General features: G+C 39.4%; 1 protein-coding gene across 1 annotated transcript in view; it reads right to left on the bottom strand.

Annotated features, from left to right (window-relative positions):
• LOC308306817 (cysteine-rich secretory protein LCCL domain-containing 1-like) overlaps nucleotides 1-23,833 on the bottom strand; it is a gene marked incomplete at both ends in the record, with an annotated part of 70,507 nt that overhangs the window by 17,059 nt on the left and 29,615 nt on the right. The window contains 3 exons of the mRNA XM_080751863.1: nucleotides 19,633-19,766; nucleotides 22,997-23,072; nucleotides 23,654-23,726. Coding sequence (XP_080607989.1) covers nucleotides 19,633-19,766; nucleotides 22,997-23,072; nucleotides 23,654-23,726 — 283 coding nt within the window. The remainder of the gene's footprint in view (nucleotides 1-19,632; nucleotides 19,767-22,996; nucleotides 23,073-23,653; nucleotides 23,727-23,833) is intronic.

Genomic DNA, 23,833 nt, shown 5'->3' on the forward strand with positions numbered 1-23,833 from the left:
AAAGGAACCGAAGTTTTGAGGAGAACTTGATATGACGGTTAGATATTGTCACTAGAAAAATATTGTTCCTTCGAAACAATTGTGGGCTCGCTTCAAGCCGGAAAACAATGGCTATAAAAGCACAAAATGTCAAGATCGCAGGCAGTGCTCTCTTTGACGTTACTGACGTCAAAGATTGGTCCATTTTGTTCCAAAAATGTGTTGTGCAAAAGTTGACCCGCTGGTGGCGCTATAACAGGCCAATGTGAGAAGGTTGGTATCTGTTCCTTGACCTATTGGGAATGTGCTTGCAAGATTTCACGCACATCCCAGGCTGTGTTCATGATTTGAGGTGTTTTTGGCTTTGGACACTTTATCGCTGCTTGCAGCTATATTTATTATTATTATTTTATAATTTTTTGTGTGCACTTCATAGGCATGTTAGATAAAGGTCCTTAGATTGCGTGTAGAATGTTTCATGCAAATTGCAAAAAAAATCCTAGAATAAAAACGGGTTTAAGCGTTTTACAAACTGCTCAAAATTATATAGCGCCCCCCTTTGGCCATTTGGGGTAAGATTGGTTTCAGTGATATTTGAACTAACCCTCTACACTATTTTGTCATGAAAATGTGACTTTGCTTGTATGTTTTAGAGGCAGAAGAATAATTTGCATAAAAATGCAATATTGTTTGAATTATTTAAAAAAGCATGTTTCAATGTTAAAGAAATCCGATCTGACAGATCTTTAGATATCGGTCCAAAGTTCACGTAAAAAAAGTTTTGTGCACGTGACGCGAAAATTCCAGAATAAAAGCGGGTTTACGCGTTTTACAAACTGCTCAAAGTGGCGGAAAATCGAAGGGCGGAGCTTACTTAACAACGACACAGATGTCTTCCGCTTGAGTCAAAGCACGCGTGTAACAAGTTGCATGTCTTCAAACGAAACGAGTCATGACTTATGCCCGTTTGAAGTTTGAATTTTCAGACGCTTCGTATAGCGCCCCCCTTTGGCCGATTGGAATAAAATTGGTTTCAGTGATACCTTGACTAACCCTCTACATCTTTGCCAAATGCCATGAACGTGTAACTTTGCATGTATGATTTAGAGGCCGAAGAATAATTTGCATAAAACTGCAATATTTATTGAATTATTAAAAAATTATATTTCACTTTAAAAGAAATCCGCCGAGATTAGTTTGACCGTATTGGTCCAAAGTTCATGTGAAAAAAGTTTTGTGCGCGTATCGAAAAAAACCCAGGAGGAGATAGATTTTTACTGTTTTTCATATAATTCCGAATTGTGGGAGATCTAAAGGTCAGAGGTCAAAAGTCAGAGGCTAAAAGTTGTTCGGCATGAGGAGACGCATACGTGTATACAGGTTTCATGCCTGTACCTCAAACACAGCATGAGCTATACCTGTTCAAAGTTCGCACTTTCGAAGGCTTCCTACAGCGCCACCATTTGGCCGATTGCTGTAAAAAGTAATAGCACACTTCGCCACTGTAAACTGAACACATTGATGTTTTTATTTTCATTTTCTCACTAAGTATGTAGGAGTAGAAAGGAACCGAAGTTTTTTGATACTTGATATGCCTGCCTGATAGATAAATAAATAAATAAATAATGACAATATCTAAAGTGTGCTCGCCTTATAGGCGAGCCCACAACTAGAAAAATATTGTTCCTTCGAAACAATTGTGGGCTCGCTTCAAGCCAGAAAACAATGGCTATAAAAGTACAAAATGTCAAGATCGCAGGCAGTGCTCTCTTTGACGTTACTGACGTCAAAGATTGGTCCATTTTGTTCCAAAAATGTGTTGTGCAAAAGTTGACCCGCTGGTGGCGCTACAACAGGCCAATGTAAGAAGGGTGGTATCTGTTCCTTGACCTATTGGGAATGTGCTTGTAAGATTTCATGCACATTGCAGGCTGTGTTCATGATTTGAGGTGTTTTTGGCTTTGGCCACTTTATCGCTGCTTGCAGCTATATTCATTATTATTATTTTTTTGTGTGTGTGTGCACTTCATAGGCATATTATATAAAGGTCCTTAGATTGTGTGTAGAATGTTTCATGCAAATTGCAAAAAGAAATCCTAACGGGTTTAAGCGTTTCACAAACTGCTCAAAATGATATAGCGCCCCCCTTTGGCCAATTGGGGTAAGATTGGTTTTAGTGATATTTGGACTAACACTCTACATCTTTGCCAAATGCCATGAACATGTTACTTTGCATGTATGATTTAGAGGCAGAAGAATAATTTGCATAAAACTGCAATATTCATTGAATTTATTTAAAAAAGCATGTTTCAATTTTAAAGAAATCCGATCCGACAGATCTTTAGATATCGGTCGAAAGTTCACGTAAAAAAAGTTTTGTGCACGTGGAGCGAAAATTCCAGAATAAAAGCGGGTTTACGCGTTTTACAAACTGCTCAAAATGGCGGAAAATTGAAGGGCGGAGCTTACTTAACAACGACACAGATGTCTTCCGCTTGAGTCAAAGCACGCGTGTAACAAGTTGCATGTCTTCAAACGAAACGAGTCATGACTTATGCCCGTTTGAAGTTTGAATTTTCAAACGCTTCGTATAGCGCCCCCCTTTGGCCGATTGGAATAAAATTGGTTTCAGTGATACTTTGACTAACCCTCCACATCTTTGCCAAATGCCATGAACGTGTAACTTTGCATGTATGATTTAGAGGCCGAAGAATAATTTGCATAAAACCGCAATATTGATTGAATTATTAAAAAAATATATTTCACTTTAAAAGAAATCCGCCGAGACTAGTTTGACCGTATTGGTCCAAAGTTCATGTGAAAAAAGTTTTGTGCGCGTAACGCAAAAATCCCAGGAGGAGATAGATTTTTACTGTTTTTTATATAATTCAAAATTCTGGGGGATATAAAGGTCAGAGGTCAAAAGTCAGAGCGTAAAAGTTGTTCGGCATGAGGAGACGCATACGTGTATACAGGTTTCATGACTGTACGTATAACAGAGCATGAGCTCCATCTGTTCAAAGTTCGCACTTTCGAAGGCTTCCTACAGCGCCACCATTTGGCCGATTGCTGTAAAAAATAATAGCACACTTCGCCACTGTAAGCTGAACACATTGATGTTTTTATTTTCATTTTCTGTCTAAGTATGTAGGAGTAGAAAGGAACCGAAGTTTTGAGGAGAACTTGATATGACGGTTAGATATTGTCACTAGAAAAATATTGTTCCTTCGAAACAATTGTGGGCTCGCTTCAAGCCAGAAAACAATGTCTATAAAAGTACAAAATGTCAAGATCGCAGGCAGTGCTCTCTTTGACGTTACTGACTTCAAAGATTGGTCTATTTTGTTCCAAAAATGTGTTGTGCAAAAGTTGACCCGCTGGTGGCGCTATAACAGGCCAATGTAAGTGTTCATGATTTGAGGTGTTTTTGGCTTTGGCCACTTTATCGCTGCTTGCAGCTATATTTATTATTATTATTTTTGTGTGTGTGTGCACTTCATAGGCATATTAGATAATGGTCCTTAGATTTGTAGAATGTTTCATGCAAATTGCAAAAAAAGTCCTAGAATAAAAACAGGTTTAAGCGTTTCACAAACTGCTCAAAATGATATAGCGCCCCCCTTTGGCCAATTGGGGTAAGATTGGTTTTAGTGATATTTGGAATAACACTCTACATCTTTGCCAAATGCCATGAATATGTTACTTTGCATGTATGATTTAGAGGCAGAAGAATAATTTGCATAAAACTGCAATATTCATTGAATTTATTAAAAAAGCATGTTTAAATTTTTAAAAAATCCGATCTGACAGATCTTTAGATATTGGTCTAAAGTTCACGTAAAAAACGTTTTGTGCACGTGACGCGAACATTCCAGAATAAAAGTGGGTTTAAGTGTTTTACAGACTGCTCAAAATGGCGGAAAATCTAAGGGCGGAGCTTACTTAACAAAGACACAGATGTCTTCCGCTCGAGTCAAAGCACGCGTGTAAGCAAGTTGCATGTCTTCAAACGAAACGAGGCATGACTTATGCCCGTTTGAAGTTTGAATTTTCAAACGCTTCGTATAGCGCCCCCCTTTGGCCGATTGGAATAAAATTGGTTTCAGTGATACTTTGACTAACCCTCTACATCTTTGCCAAATGCCATGAACGTGTAACTTTGCATGTATGATTTAGAGGCCGAAGAATAATTTGCATAAAACCGCAATATTGATTAAATAATTAAAAAAATATATTTCACTTTAAAAGAAATCCGACCAGACTAGTTTGACCGTATTGGTCCAAAGTTCATGTGAAAAAGGTTTTGTGCGCGTAACGCAAAAATCCCAGGAGGAGATAGATTTTTACTGTTTTTTATATAATTCAAAATTCTGGGGGATCTAAAGGTCAGAGGTCAAAAGTCAGAGCGTAAAAGTTGTTCGGCATGAGGAGACGCATACGTGTATACAGGTTTCATGACTGTACGTATAACAGAGCATGAGCTCTATCTGTTCAAAGTTCGCACTTTCGAAGGCTTCCTACAGCGCCACCATTTGGCCGATTGCTGTAAAAAATAATAGCACACTTCGCCACTGTAAGCTGAACACATTGATGTTTTTATTTTCATTTTCTGTCTAAGTATGTAGGAGTAGAAAGGAACCGAAGTTTTGAGGAGAACTTGATATGACGGTTAGATATTGTCACTAGAAAAATATTGTTCCTTCGAAACAATTGTGGGCTCGCTTCAAGGCAGAAAGCAATGGCTATAAAAGCACAAAATGTCAAGATCGCAGGCAGTGCTCTCTTTGACGTTACTGACGTCAAAGATTGGTCCATTTTGTTCCAAAAATGTGTTGTGCAAAAGTTGACCCGCTGGTGGCGCTATAACAGGCCAATGTGAGAAGGTTGGTATCTGTTCCTTGACCTATTGGGAATGTGCTTGCAAGATTTCACGCACATCCCAGGCTGTGTTCATGATTTGAGGTGTTTTTGGCTTTGGACACTTTATCGCTGCTTGCAGCTATATTTATTATTATTATTTTATATTTTTTTTGTGTGCACTTCATAGGCATGTTAGATAAAGGTCCTTAGATTGCGTGTAGAATGTTTCATGCAAATTGCAAAAAAAAATCCTAGAATAAAAACGGGTTTAAGCGTTTTACAAACTGCTCAAAATTATATAGCGCCCTCCTTTGGCCATTTGGGGTAAGATTGGTTTCAGTGATATTTGAACTAACCCTCTACACTATTTTGTCATGAAAATGTGACTTTGCATGTATGTTTTAGAGGCAGAAGAATAATTTGCATAAAAATGCAATATTGTTTGAATTATTTAAAAAAGCATGTTTCAATGTTAAAGAAATCCGATCTGACAGATCTTTAGATATCGGTCCAAAGTTCACGTAAAAAAAGTTTTGTGCACGTGACGCGAAACTTCCAGAATAAAAGCGGGTTTACGCGTTTTACAAACTGCTCAAAATGGCGGAGAATCTTAGGGCGGAGCTTACTTAACAACGACACAGATGTCTTCCGCTTGAGTCAAAGCACGCGTGTAACAAGTTGCATGTCTTCAAACGAAACGAGTCATGACTTATGCCCGTTTGAAGTTTGAATTTTCAAACGCTTCGTATAGCGCCCCCCTTTGGCCGATTGGAATAAAATTGGTTTCAGTGATACTTTGACTAACCCTCCACATCTTTGCCAAATGCCATGAACGTGTAACTTTGCATGTATGATTTAGAGGCCGAAGAATAATTTGCATAAAACCGCAATATTGATTGAATTATTAAAAAAATATATTTCACTTTAAAAGAAATCCGCCGAGACTAGTTTGACCGTATTGGTCCAAAGTTCATGTGAAAAAAGTTTTGTGCGCGTAATGCAAAAATCCGAGGAGGAGATAGATTTTTACTGTTTTTCATATAATTCAAAATTCTGGGGGATATAAAGGTCAGAGGTCAAAAGTCAGAGCGTAAAAGTTGTTCGGCATGAGGAGACGCATACGTGTATACAGGTTTCATGACTGTACGTATAACAGAGCATGAGCTCCATCTGTTCAAAGTTCGCACTTTCGAAGGCTTCCTACAGCGCCACCATTTGGCCGATTGCTGTAAAAAATAATAGCACACTTCGCCACTGTAAGCTGAACACATTGATGTTTTTATTTTCATTTTCTGTCTAAGTATGTAGGAGTAGAAAGGAACCGAAGTTTTGAGGAGAACTTGATATGACGGTTAGATATTGTCACTAGAAAAATATTGTTCCTTCGAAACAATAGTGGGCTCGCTTCAAGCCAGAAAACAATGGCTATAAAAGTACAAAATGTCAAGATCGCAGGCAGTGCTCTCTTTGACGTTACTGACGTCAAAGATTGGTCCATTTTGTTCCAAAAATGTGTTGTGCAAAAGTTGACGCTATAACAGGCCAATGTAAGAAGGGTGGTATCTGTTCCTTGACCTATTGGGAATGTGCTTGCAAGATTTCAAGCACATTGTAGGCTGTGTTCATGATTTGAGGTGTTTTTGGCTTTGGCCACTTTATCGCTGCTTGCAGCTATATTCATTATTATTATTATTTTTGTGTGTGTGCACTTCATAGGCATATTAGATAAAGGTCCTTAGATTGTGTGTAGAATGTTTCATGCAAATTGCAAAAAAAAATCCTAACGGGTTTAAGCGTTTCACAAACTGCTCAAAATGATATAGCGCCCCCCTTTGGCCAATTGGGGTAAGATTGGTTTTAGTGATATTTGGACTAACACTCTACATCTTTGCCAAATGCCATGAACATGTTACTTTGCATGTATGATTTAGAGGCAGAAGAATAATTTGCATAAAACTGCAATATTCATTGAATTTATTTAAAAAAGCATGTTTCGATTTTAAAGAAATCCGATCTGACAGATCTTTAGATATCGGTCCAAAGTTCACGTAAAAAAAGTTTTGTGCACGTGGAGCGAAAATTCCAGAATAAAGGCGGGTTTACGCGTTTTACAAACTGCTCAAAATGGCGGAAAATTGAAGGGCGGAGCTTACTTAACAACGACACAGATGTCTTCCGCTTGAGTCAAAGCACGCGTGTAACAAGTTGCATGTCTTCAAACGAAACGAGTCATGACTTATGCCCGTTTGAAGTTTGGATTTTCAAACGCTTCGTATAGCGCCCCCCTTTGGCCGATTGGAATAAAATTGGTTTCAGTGATACTTTGACTAACCCTCCACATCTTTGCCAAATGCCATGAACGTGTAACTTTGCATGTATGATTTAGAGGCCGAAGAATAATTTGCATAAAACCGCAATATTGATTGAATGATTAAAAAATTATATTTCACTTTAAAAGAAATCCGCCGAGATTAGTTTGACCGTATTGGTCCAAAGTTCATGTGAAAAAAGTTTTGTGCACTTGACGCGAAAATCCCAGGAGGAGATAGATTTTTACTGTTTTTCATATAATTACGAATTGTGGGAGACCTAAAGGTCAGAGGTCAAAAGTTAGAGGGTAAAAGTTGTTCGGCATGAGGAGACGCATAAGTGTATACAGGTTTCATGGCTGTATGTATAACACAGCATGAGCTATACCTGTTCAAAGATCGCACTTTCGAAGGCTTCCTACAGCGCCACCATTTGGCCGATTGCTGTATAAAGTAATAGCACACGTCGCCACTGTAAACTGAACACATTTATGTTTTTATTTTCATTTTCTCATTAAGTATGTAGGAGTAGAAAGGTGCCAAAGTATTGAGGAGAACTTGATATAGTATATAAATAAATAAATAAATAAATAATGACAATATCTAAAGTGTGCTCGCCTTTAGGCGAGCCCACAACTAGAAAAATATTGTTCCTTCGAAACAATTGTGGGCTCGCTTCAAGCCAGAAAACAATGGCTATAAAAGCACAAAATGTCAAGATCGCAGGCAGTGCTCTCTTTGACGTTACTGACGTCAAAGATTGGTCCATTTTGTTCCAAAAATGTGTTGTGCAAAAGTTGACCCGCTGGTGGCGCTATAACAGGCCAATGTGAGAAGGTTGGTATCTGTTCCTTGACCTATTGGGAATGTGCTTGCAAGATTTCACGCACATCCCAGGCTGTGTTCATGATTTGAGGTGTTTTTGGCTTTGGACACTTTATCGCTGCTTGCAGCTATATTTATTATTATTATTTTATAATTTTTTTGTGTGCACTTCATAGGCATGTTAGATAAAGGTCCTTAGATTGCGTGTAGAATGTTTCATGCAAATTGCGAAAAAAATCCTAGAATAAAAACGGGTTTAAGCGTTTTACAAACTGCTCAAAATTATATAGCGCCCCCCTTTGGCCATTTGGGGTAAGATTGGTTTCAGTGATATTTGAACTAACCCTCTACACTATTTTGTCATGAAAATGTGACTTTGCATGTATGTTTTAGAGGCAGAAGAATAATTTGCATAAAAATGCAATATTGTTTGAATTATTTAAAAAAGCATGTTTCAATGTTAAAGAAATCCGATCTGACAGATCTTTAGATATCGGTCCAAAGTTCACGTAAAAAATGTTTTGTGCACGTGACGCGAAAATTCCAGAATAAAAGCGGGTTTACGCGTTTTACAAACTGCTCAAAGTGGCGGAAAATCGAAGGGCGGAGCTTACTTAACAACGACACAGATGTCTTCCGCTTGAGTCAAAGCACGCGTGTAACAAGTTGCATGTCTTCAAACGAAACGAGTCATGACTTATGCCCGTTTGAAGTTTGAATTTTCAGACGCTTCGTATAGCGCCCCCCTTTGGCCGATTGGAATAAAATTGGTTTCAGTGATACTTTGACTAACCCTCCACATCTTTGCCAAATGCCATGAACGTGTAACTTTGCATGTATGATTTAGAGGCCGAAGAATAATTTGCATAAAACCGCAATATTGATTGAATTATTAAAAAATGATATTTCACTTTAAAAGAAATCCACCGAGATAAATCTGACCGTATTGGTCCAAAGTTCATGTGAAAAAAGTTTTGTGCGTGTAACAAAAAAAACCCAGGAGGAGATAGATTTTTACTGTTTTTCATATAATTCCGAATTGTGGGAGATCTAAAGGTCAAAGGTCAAAAGTCAGAGCGTAAAAGTTGTTCGGCATGAGGAGACGCATACGTGTATACAGGTTTCATGGCTTTACCTCAAACACAGCATGAGCTATACCTGTTCAAAGTTCGCACTTTCGAAGGCTTCCTACAGCGCCACCATTTGGCCGATTGCTGTAAAAAGTAATAGCACACGTCGCCACAGTAAGCTGAACACATTGATGTTTTTATTTTCATTTTCTCACTAAGTATGTAGGAGTAGAAAGGAACCGAAGTTTTTTGATACTTGCACTGACTGCCTGCCTAGTATAGAAATAATGACAATATCTAAAGTGTGCTCGCCTTATAGGCGAGCCCACAACTAGAAAAATATTGTTCCTTCGAAACAATTGTGGGCTCGCTTCAAGCCAGAAAACAATGGCTATAAAAGTACAAAATGTCAAGATCGCAGGCAGTGCTCTCTTTGACGTTACTGACGTCAAAGATTGGTCCATTTTGTTCCAAAAATGTGTTGTGCAAAAGTTGACCCGCTGGTGGCGCTATAACAGGCCAATGTAAGAAGGGTGGTATCTGTTCCTTGACCTATTGGGAATGTTTGCAAGATTTCACGCACATTGCAGGCTGTGTTCATGATTGGAGGTGTTTTTGGCTTTGGCCACTTTATCGCTGCTTGCAGCTATATTCATTTTTTTTTTTTGTGTGTGTGTGCACTTCATAGGCATATTAGATAAAGGTCCTTAGATTGTGTGTAGAATGTTTCATGCAAATTGCAAAAAAAAATCCTAACGGGTTTAAGCGTTTCACAAACTGCTCAAAATGATATAGCGCCCCCCTTTGGCCAATTGGGGTAAGATTGGTTTTAGTGATATTTGGACTAACACTCTACATCTTTGCCAAATGCCATGAACATGTTACTTTGCATGTATGATTTAGAGGCAGAAGAATAATTTGCATAAAACTGCAATATTCATTGAATTTATTTAAAAAAGCATGTTTCAATTTTAAAGAAATCTGATCTGACAGATCTTTAGATATCGGTCCAAAGTTCACGTAAAAAAAGTTTTGTGCACGTGGAGCGAAAATTCCAGAATAAAAGCGGGTTTATGCGTTTTACAAACTGCTCAAAATGGCGGAAAATCGAAGGGCGGAGCTTACTTAACAACGACACAGATGTCTTCCGCTTGAGTCAAAGCACGCGTGTAACAAGTTGCATGTCTTCAAACGAAACGAGTCATGACTTATGCCCGTTTGAAGTTTGAATTTTCAAACGCTTCGTATAGCGCCCCCCTTTGGCCGATTGGAATAAAATTGGTTTCAGTGATACTTTGACTAACCCTCCACATCTTTGCCAAATGCCATGAACGTGTAACTTTGCATGTATGATTTAGAGGCCGAAGAATAATTTGCATAAAACCTCAATATTGATTGAATTATAAAAAAAATATATTTCACTTTAAAAGAAATCCGCCGAGACTAGTTTGACCGTATTGGTCCAAAGTTCATGTGAAAAAAGTTTTGTACGCGTTATGCAAAAATCCCAGGAGGAGATAGATTTTTACTGTTTTTCATATAATTCAAAATTCTGGGGGATCTAAAGGTCAGAGGTCAAAAGTCAGAGCGTAAAAGTTGTTCGGCATGAGGAGACGCATACGTGTATACAGGTTTCATGGCTGGACCTCAAACACAGCATGAGCTATACCTGTTCAAAGTTCGCACTTTCGAAGGCTTCCTACAGCGCCACCATTTGGCCGATTGCTGTAAAAAGTAATAGCACACGTCGCCACAGTAAGCTGAATACATTGATGTTTTTATTTTCATTTTCTCACTAAGTATGTAGGAGTAGAAAGGAACCGAAGTTTTTTGATACTTGCACTGACTGCCTGCCTAGTATAGAAATAATGACAATATCTAAAGTGTGCTCGCCTTATAGGCGAGCCCACAACTAGAAAAATATTGTTCCTTCGAAACAATTGTGGGCTCGCTTCAAGCCAGAAAACAATGGCTATAAAAGTACAAAATGTCAAGATCGCAGGCAGTGCTCTCTTTGACGTTACTGACGTCAAAGATTGGTCCATTTTGTTCCAAAAATGTGTTGTGCAAAAGTTGACCCGCTGGTGGCGCTATAACAGGCCAATGTAAGAAGGGTGGTATCTGTTCCTTGACCTATTGGGAATGTGCTTGTAAGATTTCACACACATTGCAGGCTGTGTTCATGATTTGAGGTGTTTTTGGCTTTGTCCACTTTATCGCTGCTTGCAGCTATATTCATTATTATTATTTTTTTGTGTGTGTGTGCACTTCATAGGCATATTATATAAAGGTCCTTAGATTGTGTGTAGAATGTTTCATGCAAATTGCAAAAAGAAATCCTAACGGGTTTAAGCGTTTCACAAACTGCTCAAAATGATATAGCGCCCCCCTTTGGCCAATTGGGGTAAGATTGGTTTTAGTGATATTTGGACTAACACTCTACATCTTTGCCAAATACCATGAACATGTTACTTTGCATGTATGATTTAGAGGCAGAAGAATAATTTGCATAAAACTGCAATATTCATTGAATTTATTTTAAAAAAGCACGTTTCAATTTTAAAGAAATCCGATCTGACAGATCTTTAGATATCGGTCCAAAGTTCACGTAAAAAAAGTTTTGTGCACGTGGAGCGAAAATTCCAGAATAAAAGCGGGTTTACGCGTTTTACAAACTGCTCAAAAAGGCGGAAAATCGAAGGGCGGAGCTTACTTAACAACGACACAGATGTCTTCCGCTTGAGTCAAAGCACGCGTGTAACAAGTTGCATGTCTTCAAACGAAACGAGTCATGACTTATGCCCGTTTGAAGTTTGAATTTTCAAACGCTTCGTATAGCGCCCCCCTTTGGCCGATTGGAATAAAATTGGTTTCAGTGATACTTTGACTAACCCTCCACATCTTTGCCAAATGCCATGAACGTGTAACTTTGCATGTATGATTTAGAGGCTGAAGAATAATTTGCATAAAACCGCAATATTGATTGAAGTATTAAAAAATTATATTTCACTTTAAAAGAAATCCGCCGAGACTAGTTTGACCGTATTGGTCCAAAGTTCATGTGAAAAAAGTTTTGTGCGCGTAACGCAAAAATCCCAGGAGGAGATAGATTTTTACTGTTTTTTATATAATTCAAAATTCTGGGGGATCTAAAGGTCAGAGGTCAAAAGTCAGAGTGCAAAGGTTGTTCGGCATGAGGAGACGCATACGTGTATACAAGTTTCATGACTGTACGTATAACAGAGCATGAGCTCTATCTGTTCAAAGTTCGCACTTTCGAAGGCTTCCTACAGCGCCACCATTTGGCCGATTGCTGTAAAAAATAATAGCACACTTCGCCACTGTAAGCTGAACACATTGATGTTTTTATTTTCATTTTCTGTCTAAGTATGTAGGAGTAGAAAGGAACCGAAGTTTTGAGGAGAACTTGATATGACGGTTAGATATTGTCACTAGAAAAATATTGTTCCTTCGAAACAATTGTGGGCTCGCTTCAAGCCAGAAAACAATGGCTATAAAAGCACAAAATGTCAAGATCGCAGGCAGTGCTCTCTTTGACGTTACTGACGTCAAAGATTGGTCCATTTTGTTCCAAAAATGTGTTGTGCAAAAGTTGACCCGCTGGTGGCGCTATAACAGGCCAATGTGAGAAGGTTGGTATCTGTTCCTTGACCTATTGGGAATGTGCTTGCAAGATTTCACGCACATCCCAGGCTGTGTTCATGATTTGAGGTGTTTTTGGCTTTGGACACTTTATCGCTGCTTGCAGCTATATTTATTATTATTATTTTATAATTTTTTTGTGTGCACTTCATAGGCATGTTAGATAAAGGTCCTTAGATTGCGTGTAGAATGTTTCATGCAAATTGCAAAAAAAATCCTAGAATAAAAACGGGTTTAAGCGTTTTACAAACTGCTCAAAATTATATAGCGCCCCCCTTTGGCCATTTGGGGTAAGATTGGTTTCAGTGATATTTGAACTAACCCTCTACACTATTTTGTCTTGAAAATGTGACTTTGCTTGTATGTTTTAGAGGCAGAAGAATAATTTGCATAAAACTGCAATATTGTTTGAATTATTTAAAAAAGCATGTTTCAATGTTAAAGAAATCCGATCTGACAGATCTTTAGATATCGGTCCAAAGTTCACGTAAAAAAAGTTTTGTGCACGTGACGCGAAAATTCCAGAATAAAAGCGGGTTTACGCGTTTTACAAACTGCTCAAAGTGGCGGAAAATCGAAGGGCGGAGCTTACTTAACAACGACACAGATGTCTTCCGCTCGAGTCAAAGCACGCGTGTAACAAGTTGCGTGTCTTCAAACGAAACGAGTCATGACTTATGCCCGTTTGAAGTTTGAATTTTCAAACGCTTCGTATAGCGCCCCCCTTTGGCCGATTGGAATAAAATCGGTTTCAGTGATACTTTGACTAACCCTCCACATCTTTGCCAAATGCCATGAACGTGTAACTTTGCATGTATGATTTAGAGGGCGAAGAATAATTTGCATAAAACCGCAATATTGATTGAATTATTAAAAAATGATATTTCACTTTAAAAGAAATCCACCGAGATAAATCTGACCGTATTGGTCCAAAGTTCATGTGAAAAAAGTTTTGTGCGCGTAACAAAAAAAACCCAGGAGGAGATAGATTTTTACTGTTTTTCATATAATTCCGAATTGTGGGAGACCTAAAGGTCAGAGGTCAAAAGTTAGAGGGTAAAAGTTGTTCGGCATGAGGAGACGCATAAGTGTATACAGGTTTCATGGCTGTATGTATAACACAGCATGAGCTATACCTGTTCAAAGTTCGCACTTTCGAAGGCTTCCTACAGCGCCACCATTTGGCCGATTGCTGTAAAAAGTAATAGCACACTTCGCCACTGTAAACTGAACACATTGATGTTTTTATTTTCATTTTCTCACTAAGTATGTAGGAGTAGAAAGGAACCGAAGTTTTTTGATACTTGATATGCCTGCCTGATAGATAAATAAATAAATAAACTAGAAAAATATTGTTCCTTCGAAACAATTGTGGGCTCGCTTCAAGCCAGAAAACAATGGCTATAAAAGCACAAAATGTCAAGATCGCAGGCAGTGCTCTCTTTGACGTTACTGACATCAAAGTTTGTCCATTTTGTTCCAAAAATGTGTTGTGCAAAAGTTGACCCGCTGGTGGCGCTATAACAGGCCAATGTGAGAAGGTTGGTATCTGTTCCTTGACCTATTGGGAATGTGCTTGCAAGATTTCACGCACATCCCAGGCTGTGTTCATGATTTGAGGTGTTTTTGGCTTTGGACACTTTATCGCTGCTTGCAGCTATATTTATTATTATTATTTTATAATTTTTTGTGTGCACTTCATAGGCATGTTAGATAAAGGTCCTTAGATTGCGTGTAGAATGTTTCATGCAAATTGCAAAAAAAATCCTAGAATAAAAACGGGTTTAAGCGTTTTACAAACTGCTCAAAATTATATAGCGCCCCCCTTTGGCCATTTGGGGTAAGATTGGTTTCAGTGATATTTGAACTAACCCTCTACACTATTTTGTCATGAAAATGTGACTTTGCATGTATGTTTTAGAGGCAGAAGAATAATTTGCATAAAAATGCAATATTGTTTGAATTATTTAAAAAAAGCATGTTTCAATGTTAAAGAAATCCGATCTGACAGATCTTTAGATATCGGTCCAAAGTTCACGTAAAAAAAGTTTTGTGCACGTGACGCGAAAATTCCAGAATAAAAGCGGGTTTACGCGTTTTACAAACTGCTCAAAATGGCGGAAAATTGAAGGGCGGAGCTTACTTAACAACGACACAGATGTCTTCCGCTTGAGTCAAAGCACGCGTGTAACAAGTTGCATGTCTTCAAACGAAACGAGTCATGACTTATGGCCGTTTGAAATTTGAATTTTCAGACGCTTCGTATAGCGCCCCCCTTTGGCCGATTGGAATAAAATTGGTTTCAGTGATACTTTGACTAACCCTCCACATCTTTGCCAAATGCCATGAAAGTGTAGCTTTGCATGTATGATTTAGAGGCCGAAGAATAATTTGCATAAAACCGCAATATTGATTGAATCATTAAAAAATTATATTTCACTTTAAAAGAAATCCGCCGAGATTAGTTTGACCGTATTGGTCCAAAGTTCATGTGAAAAAAGTTTCATGCGCGTATCGCGAAAATCCCAGGAGGAGATAGATTTTTACTGTTTTTCATATATTTCCGAATTGTGGGAGACCTAAAGGTCAGAGGTCAAAAGTTAGAGGGTAAAAGTTGTTCGCCATGAGGAGACGCATAAGTGTATACAGGTTTCATGGCTGTACGTATAACACAGCATGAGCTATACCTGTTCAAAGATCGCACTTTCGAAGGCTTCCTACAGCGCCACCATTTGGCCGATTGCTGTATAAAGTAATAGCACACGTCGCCACAGTAAGCTGAACACATTGATGTTTTTATTTTCATTTTCTCATTAAGTATGTAGGAGTTGAAAGGTGCCAAAGTATTGAGGAGAACTTGATATAGTATATAAATAAATAAATAAATAAATAATGACAATATCTAAAGTGTGCTCGCCTTTAGGCGAGCCCACAACTAGAAAAATATTGTTCCTTCGAAACAATTGTGGGCTCGCTTCAAGCCGGAAAACAATGGCTATAAAAGCACAAAATGTCAAGATCGCAGGCAGTGCTCTCTTTGACGTTACTGACGTCAAAGATTGGTCCATTTTGTTCCAAAAATGTGTTGTGCAAAAGTTGACCCGCTGGTGGCGCTATAACAGGCCAATGTGAGAAGGTTGGTATCTGTTCCTTGACCTATTGGGAATGTGCTTGCAAGATTTCACGCACATCCCAGGCTGTGTTCATGATTTGAGGTGTTTTTGGCTTTGGACACTTTATCGCTGCTTGCAGCTATATTTATTATTATTATTTTATAATTTTTTGTGTGCACTTCATAGGCATGTTAGATAAAGGTCCTTAGATTGCGTGTAGAATGTTTCATGCAAATTGCAAAAAAAATCCTAGAATAAAAACGGGTTTAAGCGTTTTACAAACTGCTCAAAATTATATAGCGCCCCCCTTTGGCCATTTGGGGTAAGATTGGTTTCAGTGATATTTGAACTAACCCTCTACACTATTTTGTCATGAAAATGTGACTTTGCTTGTATGTTTTAGAGGCAGAAGAATAATTTGCATAAAAATGCAATATTGTTTGAATTATTTAAAAAAGCATGTTTCAATGTTAAAGAAATCCGATCTGACAGATCTTTAGATATCGGTCCAAAGTTCATGTAAAAAAATGTTTTGTGCACGTGACGCGAAAATTCCAGAATAAAAGCGGGTTTACGCGTTTTACAAACTGCTCAAAGTGGCGGAAAATCGAAGGGCGGAGCTTACTTAACAACGACACAGATGTCTTCCGCTTGAGTCAAAGCACGCGTGTAACAAGTTGCATGTCTTCAAACGAAACGAGTCATGACTTATGCCCGTTTGAAGTTTGAATTTTCAAACGCTTCGTATAGCGCCCCCCTTTGGCCGATTGGAATAAAATTGGTTTCAGTGATACTTTGACTAACCCTCCACATCTTTGCCAAATGCCATGAACGTGTAACTTTGCATGCATGATTTAGAGGCAGAAGAATAATTTGCATAAAACCGCAATATTTATTGAATTATTAAAAAATTATATTTCACTTTAAAAGAAATCCGCCGAGATAAATCTGACCGTATTGGTCCAAAGTTCATGTGAAAAAAGTTTCGTGCGCGTATCGAAAAAAACCCAGGAGGAGATAGATTTTTACTGTTTTTCATATAATTCCGAATTGTGGGAGACCTAAAGGTCAGAGGTCAAAAGTTAGAGGGTAAAAGTTGTTCGGCATGAGGAGACGCATAAGTGTATACAGGTTTCATGGCTGTATGTATAACACAGCATGAGCTATACCTGTTCAAAGATCGCACTTTCGAAGGCTTCCTACAGCGCCACCATTTGGCCAATTGCTATAAAAAATAATAGCACACTTCGCCACTGTAAACTGAACACATTGATGTTTTTATTTTCATTTTCTCACTAAGTATGTAGGAGTAGAAAGGAACCGAAGTTTTGAGGAGAACTTGATATAGTATATAAATAAATAAATAAATAAATAATGACAATATCTAAAGTGTGCTCGCCTTATAGGCGAGCCCACAATAATGACAATATCTAAAGTGTGCTCGCCTTATAGGCGAGCCCACAACTAGAAAAATATTGTTCCTTCGAAACAATTGTGGGCTCGCTTCAAGCCGGAAAACAATGGCTATAAAAGCACAAAATGTCAAGATCGCAGGCAGTGCTCTCTTTGACGTTACTGACGTCAAAGATTGGTCCATTTTGTTCCAAAAATGTGTTGTGCAAAAGTTGACCCGCTGGTGGCGCTATAACAGGCCAATGTGAGAAGGTTGGTATCTGTTCCTTGACCTATTGGGAATGTGCTTGCAAGATTTCACGCACATCCCAGGCTGTGTTCATGATTTGAGGTGTTTTTGGCTTTGGACACTTTATCGCTGCTTGCAGCTATATTTATTATTATTATTTTATAATTTTTTGTGTGCACTTCATAGGCATGTTAGATAAAGGTCCTTAGATTGCGTGTAGAATGTTTCATGCAAATTGCAAAAAAAATCCTAGAATAAAAACGGGTTTAAGCGTTTTACAAACTGCTCAAAATTATATAGCGCCCCCCTTTGGCCATTTGGGGTAAGATTGGTTTCAGTGATATTTGAACTAACCCTCTACACTATTTTGTCATGAAAATGTGACTTTGCTTGTATGTTTTAGAGGCAGAAGAATAATTTGCATAAAAATGCAATATTGTTTGAATTATTTAAAAAAGCATGTTTCAATGTTAAAGAAATCCGATCTGACAGATCTTTAGATATCGGTCCAAAGTTCATGTAAAAAAATGTTTTGTGCACGTGACGCGAAAATTCCAGAATAAAAGCGGGTTTACGCGTTTTACAAACTGCTCAAAGTGGCGGAAAATCGAAGGGCGGAGCTTACTTAACAACGACACAGATGTCTTCCGCTTGAGTCAAAGCACGCGTGTAACAAGTTGCATGTCTTCAAACGAAACGAGTCATGACTTATGCCCGTTTGAAGTTTGAATTTTCAAACGCTTCGTATAGCGCCCCCCTTTGGCCGATTGGAATAAAATTGGTTTCAGTGATACTTTGACTAACCCTCCACATCTTTGCCAAATGCCATGAACGTGTAACTTTGCATGCATGATTTAGAGGCAGAAGAATAATTTGCATAAAACCGCAATATTTATTGAATTATTAAAAAATTATATTTCACTTTAAAAGAAATCCGCCGAGATAAATCTGACCGTATTGGTCCAAAGTTCATGTGAAAAAAGTTTCGTGCGCGTATCGAAAAAAACCCAGGAGGAGATAGATTTTTACTGTTTTTCATATAATTCCGAATTGTGGGAGACCTAAAGGTCAGAGGTCAAAAGTTAGAGGGTAAAAGTTGTTCGGCATGAGGAGACGCATAAGTGTATACAGGTTTCATGGCTGTATGTATAACACAGCATGAGCTATACCTGTTCAAAGATCGCACTTTCGAAGGCTTCCTACAGCGCCACCATTTGGCCAATTGCTATAAAAAATAATAGCACACTTCGCCACTGTAAACTGAACACATTGATGTTTTTATTTTCATTTTCTCACTAAGTATGTAGGAGTAGAAAGGAACCGAAGTTTTGAGGAGAACTTGATATAGTATATAAATAAATAAATAAATAAATAATGACAATATCTAAAGTGTGCTCGCCTTATAGGCGAGCCCACAATTATTGATCATTGAAATAAACATGCTCTGAAAATGCTCTGAAACAGCCATATGTTTACTTTTCCAGCTGGCCCTGGTCCAGAGATGGTTGGGAACCAGGGACGTGCTGGCCATTGGGAAAAGCGGGACAACTCCCGAACGGCGGGTTCATTCCCGGCCAGTCCAATTGTCACTGTCGGGCAGAAACCTCGTATCTCCAAGTTTCAAATGTGTAAATCTTTTCGCAAAGCAGAGACCTGCTTCATCATACAAGGCCGTTGCACAAAAGTAGTGAAAACAGCAGATCTACAAGCACACAACGCCTCGCACCGCGAGGTCGGCTGTAGATCGGCTGTTTTCACTAGTTTAAATCATTTTTCAAATGATGAATACAAAACAAACGGTTTTGGACATACAAGGTTTCCACCCGACAACGACAAAATATAACTCATGTAATTGGCCCACTGGCTTGTCACTTGTCATGATCTGAAATGGCAAATCTTTGAGTAGCAGCAGCGCTATAGAGAGAGATCTCTCTCTATAGCGCGCAATGAGGGCCTCTCCAACTATTTTTTCCGGGCTGAATCAGGGGCCCAGCACGTCCCTGTTGGGAACCGCTGTGTTAGACAGACCAGGCGACTGAATGACATTGCCACACTCTGTTTTTTTTTTTTTTTTTTTACTCCTCTGTGTTCTTGTGAGAGGGTTTAAACCTGCTGTTGACGCACTCTTGCAGCCAGCTTACTAGTGGATTAACCTCCATGCCATGCCGTACCTCTCTGAGACGATTCCGTTTTGGTGCGAGCCCACGTATTGTTTCCGCTTGTCCACCGGCATCACGTCAATGTAGCCGCCCGCGTCGTTCCTGATCACACCCGCATGGACCGCGGCCCGGCATATACTGGACTTCTGTAAACGGGATGAATGGGATAGAACAGGGGTTCAATGTTTTCAGGCCATGGACCCCTTAGCTGAGAGAGAGATGAACCTCTATAAATAATACATATTGTAGGCCTATACCGTAAATGTGTGATGCAGATTTTCGTCGATTTCATAGCTAGATTCATAGACTTGTTTGACAGCACGGTCATCAGTCTATGTTAGATTCGTGTTTTTAGTTAACTTGACCTTTCACTCTGTACTTGGTCTGCTCTTTTTTTACCTCTACACCAAACCTATTTGCCGAAAATAGATCTACAAGCTCTCTGAGGCGTTGAGAGCTTGTAGATCTGCTATTTTTGGCTAAAGTTCTCCTCAGAATAGGGATGCGAGGGTTCAAGTTGTTAATTTAAAAGAATGATCCTATCACAAAGATTTGGCGGACCCCCTGTAGTAACTCTGAGGTCCCCCTAGGAGTCCCGGACCACCTGTTGAAACCCCTGGAATAGAACGTTGAGGCGAATATAGGTTTAACTTCTCTTTTCTTTTAACAGTATTGGATTTTCTGTTATATACAAAATGCATTGTATTCCAAATTATAACAGTTACACATTCCCGAATGGGACATGAATAACATGAATCCCCTTTTCCTGCCCTTCGTACATAAGTTACCAAAATGAAGTACAAGTACAATTCATGCATTCATTAATAACAGCAACTACAGAAAAAAGAAAGATGCAATTCTGGGGAATTGCAAGTGTGGTTGCCCTGACGTGAGTCACGAGGAATCCTCTGGGAAATGGATTCCGTCTTACCATTTGTCCCTTTCATGCCCATATATGGAGATCCCTGATGTCATCAATATTAAGCCCATAACTTGGAATGCCCATACAGTTTACAGTTTACAGTTTAGGCATTTAACAGACGCTTTTAATCCAAGGCGACTTACAATAAGCAGGTGAATACATCAATATAAAAAGCAAGATAATACGTCGGTACATCAACAACAATACAACAAATGCATAGGAATATCAATCTAGAAAAAATAATAATGCCCATATATGGACATACTGTGTCAGTCTCTCTGGTCTCTCTGGTTGCCCTGTTAGCTCAACCACACTAATGTTCCCCCGTACTGAACATAATACAAAACTTTTATGACGCAGTATTTTATGCTTTAAATATAAAAAAATCGCAGATATACAAGCTCACAGCGCGAGTGCCGCGCTGCGAGCTTGTAGATCTGCTATTTTTGAAAAATCGTGAAAATTCCACATGGATCCACATGGGAACAGCGTGGCTTCAAGCTGATAATAACAGACAACGCCTTTTGAGCCGAGGAGCACCTTGGTGGTATGTCTATTAGCACGCACACACAACCATTGAGATGCTCACTCAAACATCCTGTCATCTGACTGCATTATTAGCACACACATAGCGTAGGCCTAAACATGGTCTTCTCAGGGTTGCGGTTAACGATTAAAAACGTCGGGTCGTAAATTACCAGGTTGTCAGACACAATGAGGAGTAAGGAGCATGCATGGCCAGGGGCGTCACACCAAATTCTGGGCCCTGGGTACAAGGATTCACTGCGGGCCCCCCATGAATGTTAACTATTGAAAAATAGCAGATATACAAGCTCGGTGCCGCGCTGCGAGCTTGTAGATCTGCTATTTATTTTTTTATCGTGAAAATGTGTGCCAAGAAACCTATATTTCCATGTCAGTGATGCTCAAACTTTTTCATGTGAAGGACCCCCCATCTCAAAATATTTAGTTCCAGGGTTAGGTTTAGGGACTCCCCAGAAGCAAAATTTGAGTTACAAATGTTCACTTAAAAAATACATATATTCAAAGATTTGCGCACATTTTCACGACTTTTCAAAAATAGCAGATCTACAAGCTCGCAGCGCGGCACTCGGTGCCGCGCTGTGAGCTTGTATATCTGCTATTTTTATAGCTAAAGTTACTAGGGCCCCTCCACTTTGGGCCCTGGTAACTCAGTCCCACTTTCCTACCCCTTGTGACGCCCCTGTGCATGGCACTCACACACAACCACTGAGGCGCTCACTGCTCAAACGTCCTGTCATCTGCATTATTAGCACACGCGGCGTAGCTGATGCAACGTAGGCCTAAACATTGTCTTCTCGGGGCTGTGGTTAACGATTAAACGCCGGGTCGTAAATTACCAGGTTGTCAGACACAATGAGGAGTAAGGAGTCAAGGACTCATCAAAAACCTGGCGCTACGCTGCAGAATTTGAACTATTGTCAGTTGTGCAATGCTTGGGCGCTGGGAAGAGGAGAGTACCAGTTCGTCTTTACCAAAGATGTGGTACAGCCAGGGGTGTCACAATGGGGGGAAAAGCGGGTCTGAGTAACTAGGGCCCAAGGTGGAGGGGCCTTAATTATTTTATACTTATTTTATTGCTATTGAAAAATAGCAGATATACAAGCTCACAGCCGCGCTGTGAGCTTGTAGATCTGCTATTTTTGAAAAGTCGTGAAAATGTGTGCACATCTTTGAATATATGTATTTTTAAGCGAACATTTGTGCTTGTAGTTAAAGCACAAAATAATGCGTAATCATGCGCTCCCAGTCTAAATGAGTTAAACCCCCTCCCCCTATGAAGAACATTCATGGGGGGCCCTGCAGTGAATCCTTGTACCCAGGGCCCAGAATTTGGTGCGACACCCCTGGGTACAGCCGCGCTACACACAAATGAAGGCTGTACACGCAGCTTGGTGAATGGCATGTGAGATTGTGCTTATCGAAAATACGCTCCCCTTTAGTAACTTTATTTAGCCGTTATTTATGGCCAGCTTAATGAATCAGGCCCAGTGCCTTTCATGCATTTTACGGTATACTATACATGCAGGCCTACCTACTACTGCAGGGGTTCCCAAACCTTTTTGTCTCAGGGCACCCCATGAATATTTTTTTAATCCGAGGCACCCCTACGAGGTTTCTGCCCGACAGTGACGATATTTTAGTGATTATGTTGCGAGGAAAACGTTGAGATAATAGCCATTTTGGTTAGAACTGACTGAAAATAACTTTGTACTTCAAGTTTAAAATGATACTAAATATTTTTTCAAGTGTCCAAATAAATTCCAAATATTATCAAGTTATCTTGCGGCACCCCTGGACTGCCGTCACGGCACCCCAGGGTGCCCCGTCACCCACTTTGAAAACACCTGTACTACTGTACCCCAGATTATCTCATACACACTCAGGTTCATAAGGCGTACACTGACTTACATCAGAGTATATGCTGGTTCCAATCACTCTGGATATGCGAGGGTTCTCTTCCAAACAGTTTCTGGGGCAGTATAGCCTGGAAAGACACAAACAAAAGATATTAGGCAGTTTAAGCAGCCCGTTTCTACAACCGCGACGCGAGGCGGGACCACGGCTGCTATGACGCGCAATCGCCGTAGCAGTCAAAATCGTTAAGCAAACGGCCGTCGGCGACGGGTTCCCACCCCTTTTACTGACCTCTTTGGTTCCCATGGCGACGCGTACAGTACACGCAGCAAACGTTCAAGCCACTAGGTGGTAGACGTTTGCCCAGGACCCAAACCAGTGAAAACAGTAGATCTACAAGCGCACAACGCGTCACTTCGAGCCATGTTGCAAGCTTGTAGATTGGCTATTTTCTTAATTATTATTTATTTATTCATGGGATTTCTTTGATTTGTTTGTTTAAAAATGTATAATTGTGTTTTTTTTTTCATTATATAAAAAATCTTTTTGAAATATATATATTTTTAAATGTAGGAAAAGAAAATGGGATTTTGACTTGAGTTGTGACCCATAAAAATGTGTCCATTTGGGAAACAATGGTGTAAAGAGTTGAAGAGTTCAAATACCTGTAGTAGGTAACGCTAGAGAAGGGGTGTGCATGGGGGGTCTTACCTTGGGCAGTGGTTTACAGGTTTTTCATATGGACACAGTTGGGCGACCGTCGTTTCACACATGATGGCTTTCACTGCGAGGAGGACGTAGAGTATGGTGTACATTAGCCAAGGCAGCACATAATACGTACAGTATAAATATACACTTCTGCAGCATGTCAAATGTGTCTCTGGGATGTTT

The sequence above is a fragment of the Nannobrachium achirus genome, assembly GCF_963921795.1.
Source record: "Nannobrachium achirus genome assembly, chromosome: 21".
Taxonomy (NCBI): Eukaryota; Metazoa; Chordata; class Actinopteri; order Myctophiformes; family Myctophidae; genus Nannobrachium; species Nannobrachium achirus.